The sequence below is a fragment of the Abramis brama genome (assembly GCF_963993115.1).
Source record: "Abramis brama genome assembly, chromosome: 4".
NCBI lineage: Eukaryota > Metazoa > Chordata > Actinopteri > Cypriniformes > Leuciscidae > Abramis > Abramis brama.
Genome location: NC_139966.1, coordinates 45,433,573 through 45,457,965, shown reverse-complemented (window position 1 = coordinate 45,457,965; position 24,393 = coordinate 45,433,573). Strand labels below are relative to the sequence as shown.

Sequence of the window (24,393 nt, the reverse complement as noted above, 5' to 3'; positions counted from 1 at the left end):
TGAATTTAAAGATGCACCACAGTCCGACTGCAGCAAGGTAATATTTTGTATGGGCATGATGTTGGGCCTTAAACCCCTTTTCAGTTTAACTTTCATACAGGATATTTACAGTACAGGAGACAGTGTTTCAGTTTACTGCACATGAATGCACACCTTCACAAGCAAGGGAGAAATAGACACTTAACTTAACATGCCAAATAAACAAATACACCACCCACATGCATAACTGCAGACTAAAATAAAACAGCAAAGACACTACAACACCCCCCCAACACACACACACACTGACCATCAAATCTCCACCCACTCCAGATATTAAAGTCATCAGTAAAAAGACGGGAGTAAAATGCACACCCATTCCGCAGAGGGCAGCCCTACACTGACCCAACTTTCAGCCAATGTTTTGGTCTCTAAATTCTCATTTAGAGCCCCTGCACCTTGATAATAGCTACTCAGCCCCATGGTCTACAAGGGCCTCTCTAAGTCCTTCCCCAGACCACCCTACAAGGATTTATTTCCCTATTACACTGATATAATGTGAACATGTTTATTGGCAGCAGTCTCAGTCATAAATAAGGCATGACAAGGGAAAACCGCCCACTAAAACACCAATATCTTTGTCCATCCACGCCCAAGTCTCTTCAGCCTGCCCTTTCTTCTTTGGGGAAGGTGTCTGGCCAGCCCCCCCGTCTCTCCACGCCTCTTATTGACGGATGAGCACGGCTCTGCTGGCAGCTTTATGCGGAGGGAGATTGACTCCAAGCATAACAACAGTATAATTGAAGGCTGGGAGGCTCTAATATGGAGTCTTCAGAGACACTGAAGACTAGGGCTGTTTTTGTCAGGCCAGGTTATTAAGTCTTTACAAGGAGGCAGAGAAGAAAGGACAGAGATGTATACAATGAGAGAGAAAACGGGACGGAAACAAATGAAACACACTCTATTGCTGATTTCGAAACCTAAGACAGTTTCTGAACATTTTCGCCAAAGGATGTCGCCAACATTTTTGAAGGGCACAATGGCGATGGTTATGGTAAGTTGCTTGCGGGGATTGAACCAGCAACATCATAGTCTCAGAGCCTCAACCATTACACCACTTTACCCCATCAGCAACAAACTATATCTTGTTGTCTTGCTGCTTTGAACTTAACTGAAGCAGATCAAAAAAGTTGCCACACTTCCTGTCTAGAGGCTCTAGTGTCCGTTGAGTCCACAAAGAGAATGATTCCTGTAGCCTCGAGCCAAATACAGCTAAAGAGTCTTACTGGAAGAGATGTTAACAAAAAAATGCAGAGACGGTAATTCAAAATGCATTCATGTGACAAATGACTTGACATTGCGGTTTCCTTCCTTGTCCGTGACGCGTGTCAAATCTGACAAGACGTGCCCGAGGCGGCTCATTTGAGGTGGGAAAACAAAGCAGGGTTTGATAAAAAAAAAAGAAGGGAAATTATCATTATAAATAGGCATTTTACAGATAAAAAAAAAGGCTCTTGAGAGTGGGTTTACTGTCTTGGTCTGAGCAAGAAAGGCCCAAGGGTGAGCTGAAGCATAATGATGTGTTTGTCAAAGGGATCGTGGAGTGAGGCAAACAGCGATTGGGGGGGGGGGGCTGACTGCAGCTGAATCTCCAACGTCTCAGAACAGGACTGATATAATTAGACACTGAAGAAAGAGATACTGTAGGTGGGAAAAAGATTTAAGTTCAGTGCGTGCGCTTCTGTTAGAGATGCGCCGAGACAAAGATAGTCATTGAGTGCGAGCGGGGAGGAAGACGCCCTGGCACAGAGAACAGAGGGTAGCGAGCTGGCACGGAGTGATAGATCCATAATTAGAGCTGTTTGAGTATGTATGCATAATGGCAGCGTTCAGTCGGGTAGAAGATGAAACGCCTAATTCTCTCCACAGCTCTCGTGGTGTTAGCTGGATGATTACCGAGGCTTCCCTGCAATCCTTGCGCTTTAACGTGCCTCCCTACCGCCAAAGGCAAAAACCCTCCTCTCTCGTTCCTTGCCCCATTTCACTTCCTGCAGCATCACACATACTCTTATCCTCTCACACCTCTGACATTTCCTTTCTTTTCATCTGTTTGTTTTCACTCTCGCTCCCCTCAAGAGCTGGTATTTTCTTCTTCAAGTCTTGTCTTCCACCTCGATCTAAATGATTTTTACTTCAAAGTTTCTCCCCGAGGAAGGCAAAGCAGAGAGGCCATCTCATAGTTCTGATCTCAGACCCGAATCCTTCTCTTCACAATCTGCAGCTCAGTTGTACAAAGCCGCCAATTGTGCCTGTCAATTAACATCTTAAGATGGTAGAGTGTTCACTGGATCGATTGGTTCCTGTTTCCCACACCTCTCTCCTTTTCTTTCTAATGACTCATCTACCATATTGTTGCCAAATTGAATGAGCTACCTCACTTTCTCCTGTCTATACTGTATGCATCTTCTTTTTAAGGCAGCATCTTAACAGTCATGGAAACTCAAAAGACTGATTTACATGGACGGCAAGTCATAAGTGTTATAAATAGTTATCCTCATGCCAAGTGCATGGAAGACTCCACTCACACACAAAGTGAAAAAGGTATTTTGTGTTAAATGGTCAAATTTCAATCACTGAAAACTCTTAAATTTTACTTTATATTTACATTTATATTTGTTTACAAAACTAATTTCATGTATTTGAGCATGATTAAAAGGTTTATCGGTTCATGGGAATTGATCTAGTGTCAAACTTTTGACTGTTAGTGTATCTATTATTCAAAATCACACCACAATTTCACATTACCCGTCGGTAAGGCATGCTGTAAGCAGACACTTTGCAATTCCTAAAAGGAGGTAAAAAGCCAAGCTATAACAGAAGTTGTTTTCTAAAGTGCAGTGGACGTCTGGGTCAGGACGGCATGCATTTAGTCATGCAGCATTATGCCAGTAGCCAAGAATGAGACATGGGGGATTGACACAGCCAGCAACTGACAGGATTTAGCACTACCCTTTGTACACACACTCTAGCCAGAGAGGAAATCAAGACTCGTATAGGACAGTTGAAAAAAAAAAAAAAAAACCTGGACTGAACAAACAAAAGCATCATTATTCCATAATTACAGGGAAATATGTCAAGACTTATAGGATTACAATCAACCACTGAGTTAATCCACTGACAGAGCTTACCTCAAAGCATCTGACACACTTTACCCTACAGTTACTATTTTGAAAAAAATGCCTCATTTAATCGTTCTTGGCTAATCTATAACCAAAAAAAAAAAAAAAAAATGTATACAGAGGCAATTTATCAATATGCAGCCTTTTGCCGTCTGCAAAACTAATTTTACCTGCTATATAGAAAATGCTATTACAAACACTGTAAAACATTATTGTTGGTTTAACTTTTGCCGTAAACTTTTAAATTCACTGAAATTAAAACAAATTTGGTAATACAATGAAGGGGGTTGGTTTAATCAACAGAAACTCAAAATATTATGCTATCTGAACCACATAAATGATCTAAGTTGACTTGACAAAAGAAAAAATGTTGTGGTAACAAATCATGAAAATATTTTTTTTTACAGTGAATGCTAAATACTTTTATCACATGCATCTCTCTGAATATATACACATATTATGCCACATTCCCCTGCTTTATATAACAGGATAACACTAATACATCCTGGATATATTATGATGTATAACTGGAAAACCCAATTAAAACGAGAAACTAACTGATAAGTGAAAATGACTTCAAATATTAGAATTTTGCCACCAAACATAATTCCTTTGCTGCTGTTGTTAAACATAAAAAGTGTCATACAAATTGAAATATGATAATGAAACAAAAAGTATACAGCTGAAGAAGACCCGTCAGATATTTAAATGTGAGAGACTGTGAATCGCAGACACAATGTTGTTAAATCTTGCCAGACACGACATTCTGATGCTGTGGCACGTTTTATTTATGAATGTAGACTGTTCTCCTGTGCTCACAGGCACATATTGAAAGGCTCAGACTACAGGGGGGCTTCTCGCTTCCACCATCCATTGAAAGACAAGTCCGGATTATTCAGATCACTCTCAGCAATCCCTTAATTGGTATAAAACACAGAAATTAATCTGTGGAAGGTCAATGCAAAAGGTCATCTAATTTCTCCATGCAAAGTTGACTCGTCAGCGTCTGCTTGGAGGATTTGCACGGTAAACATCCCCAGTCATTAATTCAAAACCACCCGGAGTTTGGAAGCGGATCTAAGACCTCCGGTATGAGGGGTTAATGAAATCCAAATTAAACTCATTAACTGGACAAAACACCTGCCTTAAAACAAAAATCAAACAAAAACATCCAGTGGAAATGTCATTAACATGTGCTAATATTCAGTTCCTGCTTTGTGTGCAAGTCGCTCGACACACAATAGGGAATCCTAATATTAAACTGGTCAATATTGACAGCGTGTCCATTTGATAATTGGAACGCAGAGCGCTGGCAGCCAGAGAAACGCTTTGTTAAGAGATGTTAATGAATGCTAAATGATGAGGATACACATTTGTGTGTCTAAAACACATAGCCTCAGGGGGCAGGTGTCCTCATAATTCATTACGCATTTCATAGCTAAGCAAACAAGCACGATGTACATAATTGTATGTTCATGCTAGCTGCCGACTTCTCTTCAGTTGCATGACGCAAATGAAATAAACACATTGTGATCTGTGCCATGTAGACCCGTGGGGAGGGATTAAAGGGCGCATCAGTGAAGCAACCTCGATGGCTCGACCCTCCTTGGCATCTCTCTGAGAGTGAGTTAGGAAAGTGCTGAGCCCCAACAGCAGCTTTTAATTTATCTGATGGGCCTGCGGTGGCCTAAAAGCATGAGAGTAGTGCCAATATTATTGATAATTTAAAAAAGAAAAAGATGTTGGTGGGAATCCAAATATTAATATGAGAGATTTAATGAGAATTAAGTCGAATTCAAAGCCAGCAGATGTGTATGAAGTGGCTCAACGTGATGGGGTGAGGCTGGGTAAGTTCTCACAATCGGGACAGGACCTGAACTGCACCTCTGTGCCAATTAACTCATTTAGGTTCAATTGAGAATGATGATGGCCAATTACAAAACCCGGTGTCTGACCAATCACAACTAACTCACCTCTGGCTGTTTGACACGGCCCTCCTGGAAAGAGCAGCTGCTCGGGTCATGGGTGCACGTGTGACGGTATTTGCACCAGTGGCACTGATATGGGCTTCCGACACAGGACAAACAACTGAGACAAGGAGAGGGTGCAGATTTAGATTTAGATTAGTTTAAAGTATTCTTGAAAATAGATGGGATGTTACACTACTGCACAACATCAGTTGTAAATACAAAAGATACTCACGACTTGTGAACACTGCAGTTGTAGAAGACAAAGCTAGTGTTGGCAAAAGCTAGTCCCGTCTCTTTTGATTTGAGGTAGAGCTGGACAATCTGATGGTCACCTAAGAGGCAGGAGGAAAACATTAAAAGTGTTAACATAGTTGCTACATCAGTTGATATAAGGCGAGTGAGCTGCCTACAGAGAAAGCAGATTGCTCCAAAAGGTGAGTGACAATGCACTACAATGTTATTAAGACACTAACAAGTATAGATTTTAAAAAGAGTGTCATTCAAATTAATTAATTTAAAATTCATATTGGCATTAATTTACCCAATATTTGAGTAAAGTCTGTATAAAGTATATACAATGATAATTCACTAATTTTATGATGAATGGTAGTGCAACACGCAATATAAATAAAATAGCCACTTGGCAATGGGTAAAGTCATCATGACATCGCAGCAGCCATTAGAAGATCCGGTTCCCATAGAAACAGTCAGTGTCCTGAGACGTGCACACTTGGGACTCCACATGCGCATTGGCTGGACCAACCTGAAATAACGCTATTTGAGCATAACAAACAACATTTATAGGTAGGGTCAGATCAGCAGTTTTTGAGATTTAAGCATTTCCCCATTCAAGTAGATAGGAGTTTGTTTTGCATGCTCTGGAAACCTGCCTTGCAAATATAACCGACTTTCCTCAAGGGACTTTGTGTCTATTGTGTATTTTAATGGTTAGATTATCACGCTGTTAGCATAGCAACATGCTAATTCAAAACACTAAATGTAAACTAGCAATTATCTCATTCATACACCAACGACACCAAGCTGTCTTAATTAGGTTATATAGTAAGTAGTTTATATAGTGTGTGGATAATAGAGTAGCTTTTTGAAGCTAAGGAATAAGGTGATTGCTCCTCTCTGCCAAAAATGAACTAAAACCCTTCCCATGAAAAAATCCCTGAAGAAGAGGAGAAGAGACACAGAGTGAGAGAAAGAAACCTATACAAGTTAATGGAAATGTGGCACAAAAGTGTCCATCTTAAGAGTGTTTTTATCTGAGCTAATGAAGAAGCTCATGTTTAATTCAACATGCCGGACACGACATCTCCCCTCTCAAAGGAAGATCATACTTTTCCCCCATTCTCCATCTATTTCAGTCTCCCCTTTTCTCACATATTTCTCTTCAACCTCTTTCTTGTTCTCCTAATGCACTCCCCTTCCCTGTCGTGTGGTGTTTCTTCAACAAAGAGCGAATCATTCATCAATCACTGTAAAGTGTGCCTGACAATGAATTTGTCCTAATTAGCTCACCTAAATGTTACCTTGATGGCTGGTATCTCCGGAGTGTGTGTGTGTGTGTGTGTGTGTGTGCGGGTGTCTGTGTGCAGGCCCCCTGCCACCCGCTGCAGAGTATGTCCGCCTTTAATGAGTCACTCAGGACATACACGGTTACCATGACACTAAGAAATGAAAGGAAAGTGAGGAATATGGGAGAGAGCACGAATAAATGACCTATAACTGCAGGAGTATGTGTGTGTGCATACAAAATCCATAAAAACCATAAATCCTCAAAAATCTTGATTCACAACTTATGTTATGACGCATCCCAGTATTAGGGGTTAAATACTGTTTGTGCATGTCAGTGATGTATCCAGTAGTGTGTGAATGTGTATAAGTGTGCACCCTCAGGTGTGTAATAGTGTACTTATGCAGTGGTGAGAGAGTGTGTTTTTGCACTGCGGCATTTCAGAGCTCTGGGCCCTTGCAGATTGGGCCGACCTGTAATTTCATGGTGGCCTGACTGGCATGCATCATTATTCACACACCTCACACCCCTGCGCAGGGCTCTTTCAACCTCACATCCAGGCCGCTTTGCCACTTACTAGGATAATTTGCGGGTGTTTCTATCCGAGATGCTCTGTAAGAACACTGTTGCTTCCATTCAGCCTTGTATTATGTTGTGTTTTACTCACCCCCCCCAGCCCCCCCATTTTTTTTCTACCTGTTTTTGCCCTGGAAACACACGCGGAGGAGTATTCCCTTGTTTCTGCAGAAGCGCGCGTCTTCATTATCCTAACGCTGAGACGTTTTCATATTATGAAAAATTACCAGCCTCTAGACAGCTGCCCAGATGTGCGCTCGTTTCAATTATGTCGGGGTAACCAAGCACATCTTAGAGAAAAGAGAGGCGAAAGAACAGCATCTACAAGAGTGCGGAAGAGGATGGCAAAATGTTCTCTCTTGAAAAATCTTTTCTCTCTCTTATCTGCTGGAGTGAATACTGTCAAATCCATTTCAGCCGAGCAGATGGAGTGAAGAGTGTCATCAGTTCAGGAGATCCAATCCAATCACTTTACTTGAAAAATCTCTCAAACCTCTATGCCAATGGAGCCTCAAAATGAAAGACTGAAATGGAGAGAGACAGTCGAGAGAGCAGGAGACAGAATGCCAAAACTGCCTCCCACTTGACGACCTTTATTCACTCAATTACAAAACGCGTCCTGCGGCAAAAGTCAACAGCTGCAGGCAAGATAATGAGCATGTAAACTTCCATCTCTGCTCAGGTGTTTATGCTTATCACTCTCTCTCTCTTTCTTAGACAGTCTTTCCTCCTTCTCTCTGATATAAATCCAGCATCTCTGGAGTCTGGAGCAGATTTCTCGATCCAGCGTCTCCAATTATAAAACTGTCACAGTCTCACTTTTAGTCTCAGTCTATTAACACTGCCACAACAAACGTCAACATTCAGGCCTTTTGCCCAATTTCCTCTTAAATTTGACTGGTTAGTGACGGCATATATTCACACCTTGGTCTACGACAATGCGAGGAACTTCCTTCTCCGCAGGAGAGCTGCAGGTAATGCGGTTCCCTTCGACCAGGCCGTCCATCTCCGCCAGGTCCTCAAAGGTGCAGTTGACCCCCGCAGAAAGTTCTGGCACATTATGTGCCTCCAGCACGAGCTGTCGAGGAAAAAGAAAAGACAAGCTGAAGTTTGAAAATAAAAGGCAATAATGGACAAGACAAACTTTTGTGTGTATCGCAAACTGACACACCATCTTTGTGCAGATAATAAACTCATTTTTGCTGCCGCTGCTCCTAAAACTGCTGTAACGTGGATATTTTCTCACGTCTGTGATTTGAAAGGCTCTTGAGAGAGAAGGAAGTCTGCAGACACCACACATGGGAAATCTCAATCCAGCCGCAGACATCAAGACATCCCAGAAAACACACGTAGCCATTCCATAAATATCCCAGCTGACACGTGGCCACAGCGAAATCAGGCCATTGAACCAGCGGCCACATATCTCTTAAATTTCCTTGAGGAAAATGTCCAGAGACATCAAGAGACTTCAGTCAGCCATCAGTCAGCCTGTACTGACTCTAATGTGTTTCACTGAACTCAAGTGGGTGGGAAATTGAAAGAGAGAAGGAGAGAGTGAGAAAGAGAGAGGGCTAAGGGGTGAGAGTTTTCATTCTCTTTTTTCTTTATGCTCTGTCTCTGTCCTCTCCATCTCTGTTACCCACAATGCCCTCTGGCTCCCGGCCTTCGAATGAATTTCAAGCCCTGCTCTGAAGCACATGTTGCCCGACACCAGAGTCAGATGAAGTGAGAAACGAGTGAACGATGGAAAAGAGAAGAATGAGAAAGAGCAACTGTCATGAGACAAATAAATGCCCCCTTTACACCTGCCATTACATCATTGTTTCTACAATTTGATAAATGTGCAAGGAGTGAAAGAATATTCAGATACCATCCAGATACAAAACGCATGTTATAATGTCAAAGAATGCACCAAATAAAGAGATTGCAGGGAGAGAAAATAATGAAGTTGTATATAGTTAGAAAGACACAGCCAATATGCTGCCGCTCTCTCTGTCAGTTTGACTCTGTTGGGGGTCAGTTTGGGAAAGCGTGTAGTAATGCTCTGTGAGGGCATCATGGGAGGTGAAGTGGATAAAATCGGAATATCCACACTAATAGGAAGCCGCAGCCTTGCACAGAGTGGCCCTGCACCCAGCATTACATTGGTGATATGGCCTGAAACACCCTTTACTCAACCGAACGGCTGACCGGGGCTGTTTTTAGATTGCTGTTTAATGAAAAGGCAGGGACATGTTGCAGACACTTTTCCCATCTCTCCCCCTCTCTCGCTGTTTTCCGCTTTCCCATTAAAGTTCAGGATGCACCGGTGGATGGCGATGCCACTCTGGGATTTAATTTATTTTTCCTTTTAGAGAGAGAATTTCTTCAATTACATTTCAAGCAGCGGCGAACAAACCCTCGCTGGCCATGATAAATATGAAAATCATCCCTCTCGGAGAGGGACCCTACAAATAAACAAAAAAAGACCTCTTGCAGCAGAGGGTCCACACGAGGAGTATGGCGTCTTTGATTACCTCCTACCTCAACAGAAGAATGCATCAAGACGGCAGACTCTCACAAACTTCAGATGCTGATGCGGGTTTCTAATTATGCTTCAGGATTTGCTAGTGGAGGGAAACAGAGCTGTCGATGTACCCCCGGAGACCCCGAGAGCTATGAGATTCTACCTATTGTACCCCGTGTTGTACTTTAAAATCCCATGGATAAAATCAATCTACATTTAAATTAATTCTGAGAGCACCTATAGCACATCCAGCCATGACTGATGTTTTCTTTAAACAACTAGTTTAGAAGTGTAATCCACCTTCAGGATAACGTTAAAGCTGTGCTATGCTCTGCTTATCGAAGCCTTTGTATTATCTAAAAGAAACTTCTTTGATAAATGCACTCAGTAATATGAACAAGAGCAGTTAAAATAAATAAATAAATTCCTTGTAAGATGAGCTTTACTGTGGTACTGCTGCTTTACTGCTGAGTGAAGGTCCAGGAAGAGCTTATGGATACAATGTGAAATAACATGAAATAATCGAAAAAGTAAAATGTTTTCTTTTTGATGAGAAACTTATTTCAATCCCTAAATTCTCCTTGCAGACTGAACAAAGAAGCTTTGTGCTTATCTCCTCAAACAAATATTCAATAATGAAAAAGGTCAAGAAACAGCATGAATGCCTGTAGTGTATTTCTGTGTACAGTTTGCAATTCATTGCATTGTAGATGTGTTGTTTTCCTCTCAGTAATTCCAGTTTGAAGGAAAAGGTCAATTTGACGCTGTCTGTGTAAATTCTTAACCAGTCTTTTCATAACACACACACACACATAAATATATTCAAATATATGTAAATAAAATACTGTAGTAACTGTATAGATTTAAAAAAATTCTCTCTCTCTCTCTCTATATATATATATATATATTTTTTTATATATATATATATTAAAAAAATATATATATATATATATTTACCTTGTCAAAAAACATCACTTGATTCATCATGATTCATAAGCTGTTTTCCTCATGGGGACCAAAAATGGACAAGGACAAGGATTTCGGATACTGCCATTTTTTCCTCCTAACATATACGCACTGCATATTTTGAACACACACACACACACACCACTTGGACTAATTCAACTGGTCTAAGCTGGTCTAAGATTGTGAAAATTGAGAGGATTGGGCTCATTATTTGAAGATTAAAGCCTTAGCACTCCCAGAACACACCTGGACAGTTTATACAAGGACTTCTTGTGAAATGGGAATCTGGCGATATGATCACATCAACTCTTCATCAACTGAACAGCTACTACTGAATATCTGCTTTTGACCAGTTGCCTAGATACAGTCAACATGAATGCTCTAATTGAAAGAAATACAGGGCTTATATCTGGAAAAACACCGCTGTGTAAATGATTTAGTTTATCTAAACATATCCCAGGTACTGATTAAGCATCATTTTGTAGCAGACATGTACTGTACCTAACGTGCACGCTGGGCAGTTTATAAGCTCTTATACAGCCTAGTAGTTGAGGTTTTGAATTTGGGCCCAGAATACAGATCCTGAATCAGCTGAAAGGCAGGCTTCTCTAGTGGAGACATTAATCTGATATAAAGGCTCAGAGGAGGTGCTGGATTACATGAGGATAAGGTCTGAAACCATGGCCTGCTTTGATGGATTTTACACACACACACACACACACACACACACACACACACACACACTGAACGAGTGGTAGAGTCAGCAATTAGCTAGGTTCAGCCAAAAATAAATAAGTAAATAAACACCAATAAAAAAATTAACTGTCCTGACTAAGGGGCACGTACGGTAGTGACTGACATGAGGAAAGACACAAGGTAACGAGTCAATACGACACCTTAACTGTTTACATGTACAGCAATATTCTGATATTAATCTGAATTTGCTCACATTCGGGTCATGTAAACACATTAACCTAATTGCATTACCAAATTAAGCCAATTTTCTGGTTCCTAGAACTGTATTTATCTGAACTTTGTGTTATGTACCTTATTTACATAACCTTAACTGAAGATACATTCAGATCTGCACATGTCCAAACATAGGTAATTTTGGGTGATATTTGGCATAGTTAGTTGTAAAAAGCTGAGCTTCAAAGAAACATTTATGTAGTGAGGAGGAAACTCAGTTCTGACAAACAATAAAAGAAGAGTCTCATGTCCTACATTTAGCAATTAATCAAGTTCTTGCATGTTATTGTTAAGGACATAGTTTATTAAATTACTGCCTAAAATTTAATTAGAAATGGCCAAATTGTTATTCATGTAATTCATTGAATTGAATGTGAAGTGGCAATAAATGTTTTATATTTTTATATGTTAGACATACAAATAAGAGTGAAGGTATGCATATTTTAAAATAAAATATTATTATATCTCAATAGTTTAAATTGATTACTTAACTACAGTACATTCTTATTTCTATTTCTGTATTCCCTTAAATCCCTTTTAATCTTCAATTATTTAATTCCTTTAAATAAAAAAGACCAATAACACCCGCTCCCCCACACAATTTTTTTCTTGCTGTGGAGCATATAAACATCTTTTCAGAATAACAGTTTAACCAGAATATGTATTTTAATCAGAAAATGATATGCATATAACCAGTCAATGCTAGATCTCATAAGGTACGGGTACACCACCCATAAACACACAACTAATAAGCTTTGTGTCATGTGTCCTAAGAGCCTAGACCTAAATGTCTCTGAAATAACATGACACGTGTGATACGGTCAAACTGTATGACGTGTCTTCATAAACCCATCAGTGCAACAAGCAGATCCATAAAGGCAGAACTTGCAAGATCACATTAATGATGGAGCCGGAAAAGCAATGGGCTCCATAACTGAATTAGTGAAGGCTAACGTCAATATGTCCAGCGTTTGGCTTTATCCTCAGAAACACTTAAATGAGGTTTAGTATTTCCTCAGTATACCTTAAGGATATTTCATGGTGGGATTACACAGAAGGAACAAAGGTGAGAATTGATTATTAGCGCTCACCATGACACTGTATTGGGACACGGAGATGTTGTTGGGATGAACGCTGAGTCTCACACACTGCTTTATATCAGAGGCGAAACGGCGAGGCTCGGATGACCGCTCACACTTTTCCTTCCTGGTGCACCTAGAAAAAAAAAGATGAAAAGAAATACGTGAGCACCTGAGGAGGGGAGAAAGACAGCAAGTGAAAGGAAGACAAAGCATTTGATAGAATGGGAGGAAATAAAAACAGCTACACAAATGCATCCAGCCATCTCCCATCTGTGACCAGCACAGCATGAAGGAAATGGAACACAAGCTTGATTACTAGTCCAAATCCATGCATTATATTTCTGTTTCATATTTCAGGAGAGAGGGAGGTGGGACAGAGATAGAAAAAGACCAGTGGTTGTGGTGACTCTATCCTGTTTCTGCTCTCTCGACAGTCCTAAAACAACAGCGACTCTATTTGTGGAAGCAGAGCAGGCCCAAAGGGCCGAGGGACAAGCCGGCTTTGTGTTCTACCCTTAATGAAGCGTATTCATCGCTCCCGGGTTCTGCAGGTGGGGAGGATCAGAGCTCAGAGACCCCTCCCCACCCTTTAGATCCAAACACCATCCACTCTGATCTGTTCACAAAACTGGGTCACAGAGCCGATGAGGAGACCACCCTAACAGTGTGACATCTAATCCAGACACATCAGATTACAGGCCCAAGGTTAAGCACGTTTAAGACTGTTTTACACTTGCGATTTTTAGTTGTGACTGCTTGACTTGCAGGGTTACGTACATGTGCTAAAGAACCCAGACACCAATATTTTGGGCTGATTTCAAGCGGTGGACCAACATGAATATTGTGTCCTGGACCCTGTGACAATTCACCACTTAAAAATGATTTATTAACCACATATAAAAACGCACTACTGAGCCATACATTTAAATTGTTCTAAGATTTAACATGACAACACTACTAACAATTATTTACTGTATACAAGTAAACAAATGTCTGAATTATTAGGCAATAAACTGAATAAAAACAATAAAGTTTAATTAAAAATACATTATCATTCAAAAGTTTGATTTAATTTTCCATTCTTTAAATGGGTAACACCTTACAAGAAGGTTTCATTAGTTAACATTTACTGCTTTAGCTAACATGAACTAGAATGAACAATACGTGTAAAATCTTAGTTAATTTCAACATTTACTAATACATTTTTAAAATCAAAAGTTAACATTATTTAATGCACGGTATGAACTGTATTTTTATTAACTACCATTAACAAAGATTAATAAATACTGTAACAATGCATTGCTCATTTTTAGTTCATGTTAGTTAATACATTCTCTGGCTGTGATGATACACTACTTGTAATCATACATAAGGTATAACCACATAATGAAAACATGCTATTGAGTTTTACATTTGAACATTTCAAAGTTTTACCAACTTGTATTGTACAAGAGTGTGTAAAACAGCCTGCTCTGTCTGGGTTTTTAGCCTGTCATTCCCCTGACTAATCCAGATTGGCTTTATTCAAATCTGTGAAGCAATTAACTACGAATCAGCACAAAGTCCTTATAAGAGGGAAAGAAGTTTATAACGGATGACAGTTGTGACAGGGTTTTCCACTGCAGAAAAGGAGGGAGGAGAGAGAGGTAGGACAGTGGATGAATTGAAAAGTTAAGAAGCCTAACATGGAGAACTCGGAGAACAGAATGGGAATAATCTGCTGGTGAAAGAAAGAGGAAACGAAAGAGATTTAAATGGCAACAATCATCCTCTTTCTCTGTGCCTCTGTGCTAAGCAGGTCTAAGATGCATTTAATCAGAATGGCCTCCTTTGTAGCTCCAATCACACAGCCTGAATCCCTTTCTGCAGCTGATTTAATAAGCATGCTGTGTACAACATGTTCAAACACACACACACTTACGCTAGGTGGATCTATGGGTGGTGTGTAGCATTCTCAGAGTACCCTGGGAGAGACAAACTGCTCATGTGCGTCTCTGGATGATTTGGGGAGGCTGTGCATCCTGCAGTTATACGCACCGGTCAAAGGCTTTTGATAAAACATCACGTACAGTGACACCTAACAAGTCTCTCAAGCCTCTCTTGGTCCGCAACCATTACGCAAGACTTCAGGAAAGTATGTAGGCAGTGAAGCCTGTTTAAACGCAGGCATAATCTTTCTCACCAATAGGGGGCGTATGAAGGTTGCCTGTACATAATTTCGAGATTACAGGGACTTTGACATGTTGTGGCTGAAACAAGTCAGCACTGCTTGTAAAAACGGGAATATTTCTTATTTAAAAGGGTTATAAACAAGATGCCTGCTATGGCCTGAAAGCACTGTAAAAACATTTATGAGCCTTCATTTATGAGCTTATGTGATACAGGCCTGGAGACAAGTGAGAGTGGTATGGATAGCAGTGTGTTTGTGCATTTCATTTCTTTAATAAATGAAAAAAAATCACTGGCTAAACATTGACCCTACTTACTATCAATTTCCCATTTCCTTTATAGTGATCAATGCGTTACTTAAAAAAATAAAAAATAAATAAATAAATAAATATATATATATATATATATATATATCCTATACAATTCATAATATATTATTAATATAGTGTATTATATAATTTACTTTTATAATATAAAAGTATATTAGGCCTATATAATACAATATGTTATGTTTTATTGCATCTAATAAATTGGTGATCTCCTTGATAAGTGATCCTGCGCACATCTGTCAACACACGGCAGGTTTGTTTTAATACCTTATCATTAGTAAAGTAAACTGCTCGATTAGAAGACTAAGGAGTAATTTGTTTCCCTCGTTATGTAAATGCTGCCCAAACATGGAGAAATGCGGTACTTTGATGAATAATGAACAGGAAATGAAATCGCATCAAAGCGATCAGACAGACGGGAGAAGTGGGCATGCAAACCACTAAAGACGGCCTCCTGGCATCTCGCCTGCCCTCTCTCTTCCTGTTCCCCTCGTGACCCTCCGTTCACTCTGCTCTCTGACACACTGCCCTAAATACCATTACATCACTCATGCCAGCAGAAGAGAAAATAAACAAACAAATAAACGCACATCAATAAATGAATAAAAACATGTCATTAGTGCATTAAATTGCCAGCTTTGCGTTTTGATCGAGGGGAAAGACTTGTAGCGAGCTTGCAACGCCATCCCTCACATCAAACCCACAGACAGAGAGAGAGACAGACTACTACAGATGTCTTTAGAAGAAAGCAGCTAACAGAGTCAGCCAGAAGCAGCTAAAATTAATAAGCTCTGCTAAAATAATAAATCCCTCAAGGAGTTTTATTCAACAGAGTTTTACTTGCTCTGCAACTAAAACTGTTAATTTACAGTGAGAATGAGTTTAGGCCCACACTGGAAAACCTTGTTTTGCCAAGACTAATTTGTAATAAACATGAGGAAGTACATTTCTCATGTGACTGACTTTGGAGTTAAAGTGTGTGTACTCCAAAGGTCTGGCCAGCTGTGTGAAGCAAAGATAACTCTAATAAGGGAAAATACTGGAGAGTATACAAGTATGTTCCATAAGAAAGAAAAGCAAACTAACATATTGCTTTTACAATTAATGGAGTACAGCAAATGCAATGAATGGGAAAATTAGAGAACACTGCATGGAACACTGTATCCCATGATGCAATGTGCTCGATTTGACCTTACATTTCAAATTGTGAATGTATATATTTTCAATATCAAATTTATGAATATCAAATTATAAATTAAAAATAAAATTCTAATTCTAATTTCACAGCATTTGATAAAAGCTAAAAATACTGAATCTAAAATATGAATCATGCCAGACATAATAAAATATATGAGTTATAATTGCATTTCTCTCATCACGTCCAACACTTCATAGTTTATTACTGAACGTTGCAGTGCATTCTGGGAATGCTACCCTTGAATTTTCCCTCAAAATTACTGTAGATATCTTAGGAATAATCAGTATAAATAACAGAATAAACAACATCATAATCATGATCCTACCTTTTACAAAAACCTTAGAATTGAGAGTGTGGTTTTAAACGCTACCCGTATAAGCAGATTACTAGACTAAAACTTTTACAGTGAAATGTCTACCATTCCTCAGCCAATTCTACTCCAAATGTCTCATTATGCATAAAATAAAATTCACAGTACTTTATTGCAACTGAGTTCAGTTGAAAGAAGACAGATGTTTGAACTCAAGCCAGGACATGCTCTACATACCATAGTACAGTAACATATTAACATTATTTATGGAGGAGTCAATGCATATTTGAATATGATCTTAAATACACATTCATCATAGCGGTTATCAAGCCTCCCACTGGGACGGTTTCCCAATGGTTAAGAGCAACCAAACAGATGAGGAATGAGAAACGGAAATTGAAACCCCATCCAAGTTGCACATATAAAGTACAGTAGAAAATGAGATACTTTTAAAATGCAGTGTGATACCCAGAAAGAAAGGGAGCAAGGGAGAGCATTGACAAAAGACGGAGCAGCCACACTGACAAATGGCAGGTTTAAATTTAGAGTCAGCGCTGTGAGCCAGACCCTCAGAGCCCCCTGTGAGAGAAGAGCAAGTCGGTCACCATCGTTATGGAGAGAGCAAAGAAGAGGGATGGAAGGAAAGAGGGAGGCATGAAGCAGAGAGAAGGAAGGAGGGGAGAAGACAGAGGAAGAGACTCGTGCAGAGTCATTACGCAGCCCAGTGGCTCTGACCCGATTATTCCCAGCAGAGACCTTGGGGCCACTGCCCCCCACTGGGCCACAAACCTCAGCTGAGTGGAAAATTAGTGTGGAGCACCCCGGGAACGACCCAAACACATGAGGCATACAGAGACACACAAACACACGCTTGCACAAAAACATCCAGGCTGTAGCAGTCACTTTGTACCATTTCTAAAAATATATATAATTCAATATCATACCGGGATAGGCGGTATGTATCGCAATAAAAAAAATTATTTATTTATTTTTTACTGTATATTAAAATGTTATAATGATAATTTTGGTAAATATTTTACAAATTAAAGGTACTTTACCTCATGATTTTTTTTATGTGGAACTTGATTGATGCAAACCAAAAGATTCATGCAGTGCAAAAATTCTTACATAATTCACATTATGTCATAACTCAGTTTAAAACAAAAGACTCAAAACAGATGTAAGAGCCAATTCAACAAGCCATTTGTATGTTGTAAGATTTATATGATTTGATTGATTTGATATGATTGATGGTTATACAAATTATAATATTATACATGTCATTATTTCTGATATGTGTGGTCTTCCAGTGTGTGGTCAAAAAATATAACTGAAGTCAATGGGAACTGAAAATGTTGTAAATAAATGATAAGTGAAAATGTAAATTTTTGGGTGGACTATTCTGTGTTTGGAAGTATAGGGAAGGATTTAAGTAGATAAAGTACTTTTGCCTAATCCTACTGACCACAACACCAAATCTGCCTAAAACTAGCATGACCTCAGAATCTGAGTTTCATTTCAAAACACTTTCATTTGACAAGAACCCATCCGACTCCAGACTACGGTGCAGCTGGAGAGACACATTACCTATCAAAGTCACACACACCCACACAAATACCCACAATTCAACTCAATGCCATAAAAGCATCAAGTTATCCGTGATGCAGCAGCGCTCACCTCAAAACTCGCATGCAATTTCGGGAGCTGTCAAAAACACCTCAGACCGCCTCCTTCATCTCATCTCCCTGCTGTCCCTGTTCCTCCTGGGCCAGGGGACCCATCTTACCCTGCTAATATTAAACAGATTATCTGTCTCCTCCAACACCACATCCCCTACAGATCTGATCAAACATTGCACATATTAACACCCGGCTGTCATGATATAGCTCAGAGGAACGTTTACAACTCTTTTTTTATCTTTAAACGTTTAGATCGAGCAGACAGATATTTTTCAGGGGTCAACTGAGTTTTCAGCAGAAAGAAATACGCATGCGAGAACACGGAAGACCTCTAAGAATGGCCGAAAAGACAAAGGCAGAGTGGATGTGAGGACAATTAGACTCTTTGTCTTCAAAGTTATACAAAGCATTTTAAAGAGGTCACACTCAATAAGACTCCACCTAAGAAAGGAGAGTAATTTGAGAGTGTGTGTGCTATAGATAGAGCATCTGTCCTCTATCACAAAGGGCAAACAAGCGGTTTTTCAGCCACCTGAGAGAATGACCCAACAGGTCCCCGTGTGCCCAGAGGAAAAATCAATGTGCCCTTCTAATTAGAGAGAACAATCTCATCTGGTCGAACATTTATGAAGAAATTTTGCTTCTGTGCCAATGCAAGGTAAATGGCAGTTTCAAAAAGAGTTTGTGAACTGGCACATTTTTGGAACTATTTGAAAAAGAGTCTGTGTAACCGTGAAACCGCATGACATATGAAACCTGTGTAAAATTAGGCTACGACAAACACAGGACTGTCTGTCTTTTTGTATCCTATACTGTGCTGGTTCCAAACTGTACACCTGCCGCAGTGAACACAATGTTCTTTCCATAAATCACCGTATTTATTCCCACACCATTATAGACCATTCAAACACATGGACATTCAATGAAAAGAAAATAAATTTAGAAGCACATTTTACAGCAGTTTTTTAGTTGCTATATCACACTGTGACAGTAACTTTTTAAAGGAGCTCAGAGAGGTTATTGTAGACCTCAAATAATTTGGAACATTTGTGAGACCCAGCATGATCGGCCAGTTTTTGGAAGTAACTAGCTAAAAGTAGCAATGCTACTAACCTAACGCATTTTCAGTAGCTTAGATGTTATTTAAAATAATCCAGTTTTTCCCAAAAAGTTAGTTTTTCCAATGATTAGCAGTTTAGCATACTAAAATGTGCTCAACTTATTTTAATGATTTGGTTAGAATGTTTGATTTAAATAAATGGATATAAGAAGGTAACACTTTATTTTAGTGTCTTTATTACACATCACATGAACTTACTGTATTAATGACAGTAAATTATTAGGACTGGGAATCGATAAAAAACAACAACAACTAATTAATTGCACAATTTGCTGTAATTAATTGCAATTAATTGCATTTCCCCCAAGCTTGTAATCATCAATATTTAAACTTAGAATCACCAAATTAAATTAAACGCAGGAAAAAAAAGGAACAGAAAATAGCCCTATATTAAAATAATATTAAACATCAATATATCAATATATTATTATTTTTCAATAATCAATCAACAAACAGTTTAACAGATTTTTTTTTATTTTTTTTACTAATTATCAAAATAAAATATAGTCCTACAAAGCTATTATTACCAGAGCATGTGATCAGAACAGGTAATTTTACCATTGTTGCCCAGGATGACTATACCAGCTCAGCAAACAGAAGTCTACTACTGAGAAATTTCACGTTATTTGAGCGGACTTTGCTTTTCCAGTGCGTGATCGGTACATGATTGGAGCGTTTGGGCCATTAACGACAGAGCAGAACGCGCAGCGCAAACACGGAGCGGAATATTGAGTAGAGAGTGCAGCAGCGCCGACACACACACGGAGACCGCGGCGCACACACGGAGCGGAAAAGACTTGATCATGAAAGCTGCGCGAGAATGAAACCCGATCGCCGAACACGGAGGGGCGGGATGGCATATTTTCTGCCTTTTCAATAGCAGCCGCAACAGGAAATCATTAAAACGAGGCAAAAAAAAAGTGCTGCGTTAATTGCGTTCTTTTTTTTTTACGCGTTAAATATTTCAAATTAACCGCAAAGATTAACGCGTTAATTCCCCCAGCCCTATAAATTATGCATATTACATGCAACTAACCCTAAATCAAACCCTAATCCTAACCCTAGTAAGTATGTTGTTAATTACTGTTACTCAGTAAATAAATGTATAATTACACTGTAACAAGGATACCTTAAAATAACGTTTTTTTTTGTTTTTTTTACATTTCAAATCCACTTTTTGTTTTCATGGAAGGTCAGCAATGCAGTTTTTTATGATGACGTTTGATACATAATGACAGAATTTTCATTTTTGATTTAATTTTCCTATTTCCTGTCTTTTCAGTCACTGCCTGGGCACTCTCTCACTTTCTCTCTCAGGTGTGTCTGTCTCCATGTCAAGTTCACGCTCTGTCACACCAGGACAGGCCACCCCTCTTGCTGTCTTCTACACCCTCTCCCCTTTGCATTCTCTCTCTCTCTGTCTCCTGCTCTTTCTCTGGTGACAGCAAGGTGACAGTGAGGGATAGGTTGAGTCGTGTAGGACTGCCTGCTTTCCGAGAGATCTCATGACAGCAGTGAGGGTGTCTGTAGTTCTGTCCTGATGCTTCCGTCACTTTTGGAGCATGTTCCTTTCCCTCAGCCAGCCGCAAACTCCTCCCAGGCTCTTTAGGAACTCAACGCCAGGGGCGATAGAGCCGGTCCTGCTCCCCTGGGGAGACACCATTCTTCACTGGGCACAGAGGGGGCTGTGCGTGTTTTGGGTCCAAAACAACCCAGGACTGACTTGACGCTTTCAATTCTTTCAATACACGCCAAGGTGGAATGCACTAAGGTTACATTGCACCTGCTGATAGTACCATTGGATGTGCTGTCTACATCACTTTAGAAATACCACATGCAAAAGTGCTGTTAGTATGAAAAAAAAAAAATCTCTTGTGTTTCAGGTCAATTCGACCCACAAAACATTTTGAGACAGAAATACTGGTTAACCTACAGTAGAACAAGGGTGCCCAATCCTGTTCCTGGAGACCTACCTTCCTGCAAAGTTCAGCTCCAACCCTGATCAAACACAACTGAACCAGCTAATTAAGATCTTCAGGAGCACTTGATAATTGCAGACAGGTGTGCAGGATAAGGGCTGGATATGAATTCTGTAGGTAGGCAGATATAATAAATTAATAATAAATTAGTCAGTTTTTCAGCTACCCTCTGAAGGTATTTACATTTATGCATTTATCAGAAGCTTTTCTTTGAAGCAATGTATGCTGCCTTGAATGCGTAAATATTTATTAGCTCATGCATGTCAATTTTGCTGGGAATTAAACCCATGATCTTGCCGTTGTTAGTGCCATACTCTAACATAATTATACCGAGAATTGTACAAATTTACAACATAATACAAGGGTTGAAACAACGATAAAAAATAAGCTCAAAGATAAACTAGGATAAAATTCTAAAGAGTTTCAGCATCACGCCAGAGTTAATGAATTTCACCACGCCATCCTTTCCTGTGACAGACTTCTGCACAGACAATAACACTGTCCTTGGAAAGACAATGATAGCTTCTTCTCTCATCTCACATTAGAACAGAAAGCTGGGTAAGGTCCTGCTGGCGCTGGGGAGAGACTATTCTAGTGACATAAACCAAGCCTTAGCATTAAACACACACACACACACACACACACACACACACACACACACACACACACACACACACACACACACACACACACACACACACACACACAGTACAGCGGATCAAAGAGAACTGCTTTAAAACCCCTCCCAGTGCAGCCACACAAACACAAGTTCTGGACGAGAAGGTAAAGCATTTCACAATGGTCCCTGGCTATATGCATATGAGTTCAGATGTCAGGAAGAATCAACGCTGACCAATTACATGCCAAAATTGATAGAACCCTAAGCTTCAGCTAAAATAAAAAACCTAAAAACACAAAAATATACCAAAAAAAAACAAAAAAACAAAAAAAAACACTAGTCACCTGTGGATGCCATCTGTAAAGTTTGTCTTGGAAGGACACGTGATCATTACAGTTTTAAACAATTATCTCGTCTCTCATAAAGCCACAGTAACAGGCTGTCAAAGATACTGTTGGATAGACATATTGATATTCTTCATTTGCCCCAAAATAATATCCATACCCATCCTAATAAAGATACATAAAGATATTATAATGGAGTGTAAATTTGCATCTTTGTCAATCAGCTGCAATCTCTGCCTGTCAGCCTTCTTCGGAAAGAGAGACAGAAATATGACAGCCTTATTTTCTCTGTCTTAATTATGATTTACAGCCTATCCATCTCCGTGCCATTCCAAACCATCACAATCGCTGCTCATTTACACCCCGTGCAAAATGATTGTCTGCGAAACATTCTGGCAATGTTTCCACGACATTGGTAAAGCAGTCAGGGGAGTTATTCATTGCAGCCCTCGGGAACTAGTGTGATCGTCGAGGATGGATGTAATGTTGTTAAATTGTGGTGAACACATTTTACACTCAATCTGGGATTATACAATTAAATGAATACTATAGGCTTTAGATAGACAGAATGTAAATGTCCTTTATTCACAAAATACTATGCTGATTATTACGGCACTTTTTCTTTTTAAATAATGAATATATATATATATATATATATATCCACACATTTTAATTGTCTTTTCTCACATAAAAAACCCCCACTTCTTAAACATGAACAAATCATCCTTTTCAAGTCAAAGGAGCAGAGAGGGATCAGATGGATAAAAATGAAAGCTTAACAAGTAAACAAGCCGCTTCATAAATTACACATCTGAACATTTAAACTTCAGGAGCACCCTCCCCCTCTCCCAGAGTTATTGATTTTTGCCTCTCTGGTCCTGTTTTCCAAGACTAACAGACTTTTCTGGAGATCTTTTGAGTAAACAGGAGTCTGGAGCAGGCGGCTTTGCTCCTGTGTTGACAGCGAGAGAGGAGGTTATCTGAAGGTTGATTGGGAACAACAAACTTGCAGAGAGGCTCTTAAACTAAGCAGCAACTCACAGATATCTTTCTGTTCTCTCATGCTGTTCAATCAGACAGGTCTCAAAGCTGTAAAATATATTTTAAAGGTGTTGTTGTTGCCTCAGGTTTGTCTTACACGTCTCACATTTAAATGAAAGATGCAATGAGGCTTCAGCAAAGGCTTGTGAGTCAATTAGTTGGAACCCTTGTGTTTAAACTTTCAAGAAATAGTTTACACTGTTCACTAAGACCAGTAAAAGGTCTGTAGAAAAAATAAACTCAAAGGTCTGAGGGGTTGCATGGTGATTCAGTCTACAAACTGAAGGTCAGAGCCAAGAATCCTGAAATTGAGTTAATGCATTGTTAATTTAGTGTTACACAATCTCCCCAAGTGGTTTACACACACACACCCTATCAAATGGACCCCCCTGACCCTTAACCCCTCTGCTCCATTTTCTCCATGATCAATAGTAGTGTGGGTCGAACAAATAAGCCCAGCCATCCATCCATCCCTTCAGAGTGTTGTTTTCCTTCTCTCTCTGGTGATTGTGTGGAACTCTGTTGACTTTTGCATCTCTCTGGAGGACAGGAGTGATCCGTCTCATCACAGAGTTCAGCTCTCCAGCAGTCTAGATTAGGGATGCTCATTTCGATTAATTTTCCCGACCGACAACCGCCGCTCGTTAATCGATTATTAACCGTTAACTGATAAGATTATAATATTGAATTGACAGCCGATCTAACCAATCATAATCCGCCATTTTGTCCGACAAAGCAGTCAGGAGAGATAACGTTAGCTAGCAGATTAACATGGGAGGATTTGAACTTGAAAAACTGAATGTACTGACCCCTTTCCGCGGTTTAAAACAACATTCCTTCTTATGTTCATTCATGT

General features: G+C 39.6%; 1 protein-coding gene across 3 annotated transcripts in view; it reads right to left on the bottom strand.

Moving 5' to 3' along the window:
• plxna4 (plexin A4) overlaps positions 1-24,393 on the bottom strand; it is a 201,461-nt gene that overhangs the window by 48,250 nt on the left and 128,818 nt on the right. For 2 of the 3 annotated variants that reach the window (XM_084111368.1, XM_084111369.1), the window contains exons 6-9: positions 12,759-12,882; positions 8,151-8,304; positions 5,361-5,460; positions 5,132-5,246 (exon numbers count right to left, since the gene is read on the bottom strand). In XM_084111368.1, the coding sequence (XP_083967494.1) occupies positions 5,132-5,246; positions 5,361-5,460; positions 8,151-8,304; positions 12,759-12,882 (493 nt within the window). Of the gene's footprint in view, positions 1-5,131; positions 5,247-5,360; positions 5,461-8,150; positions 8,305-8,397; positions 8,569-12,758; positions 12,883-24,393 lie in introns of those variants that run through there. The other variant, XM_084111370.1, reaches the window with a different exon arrangement.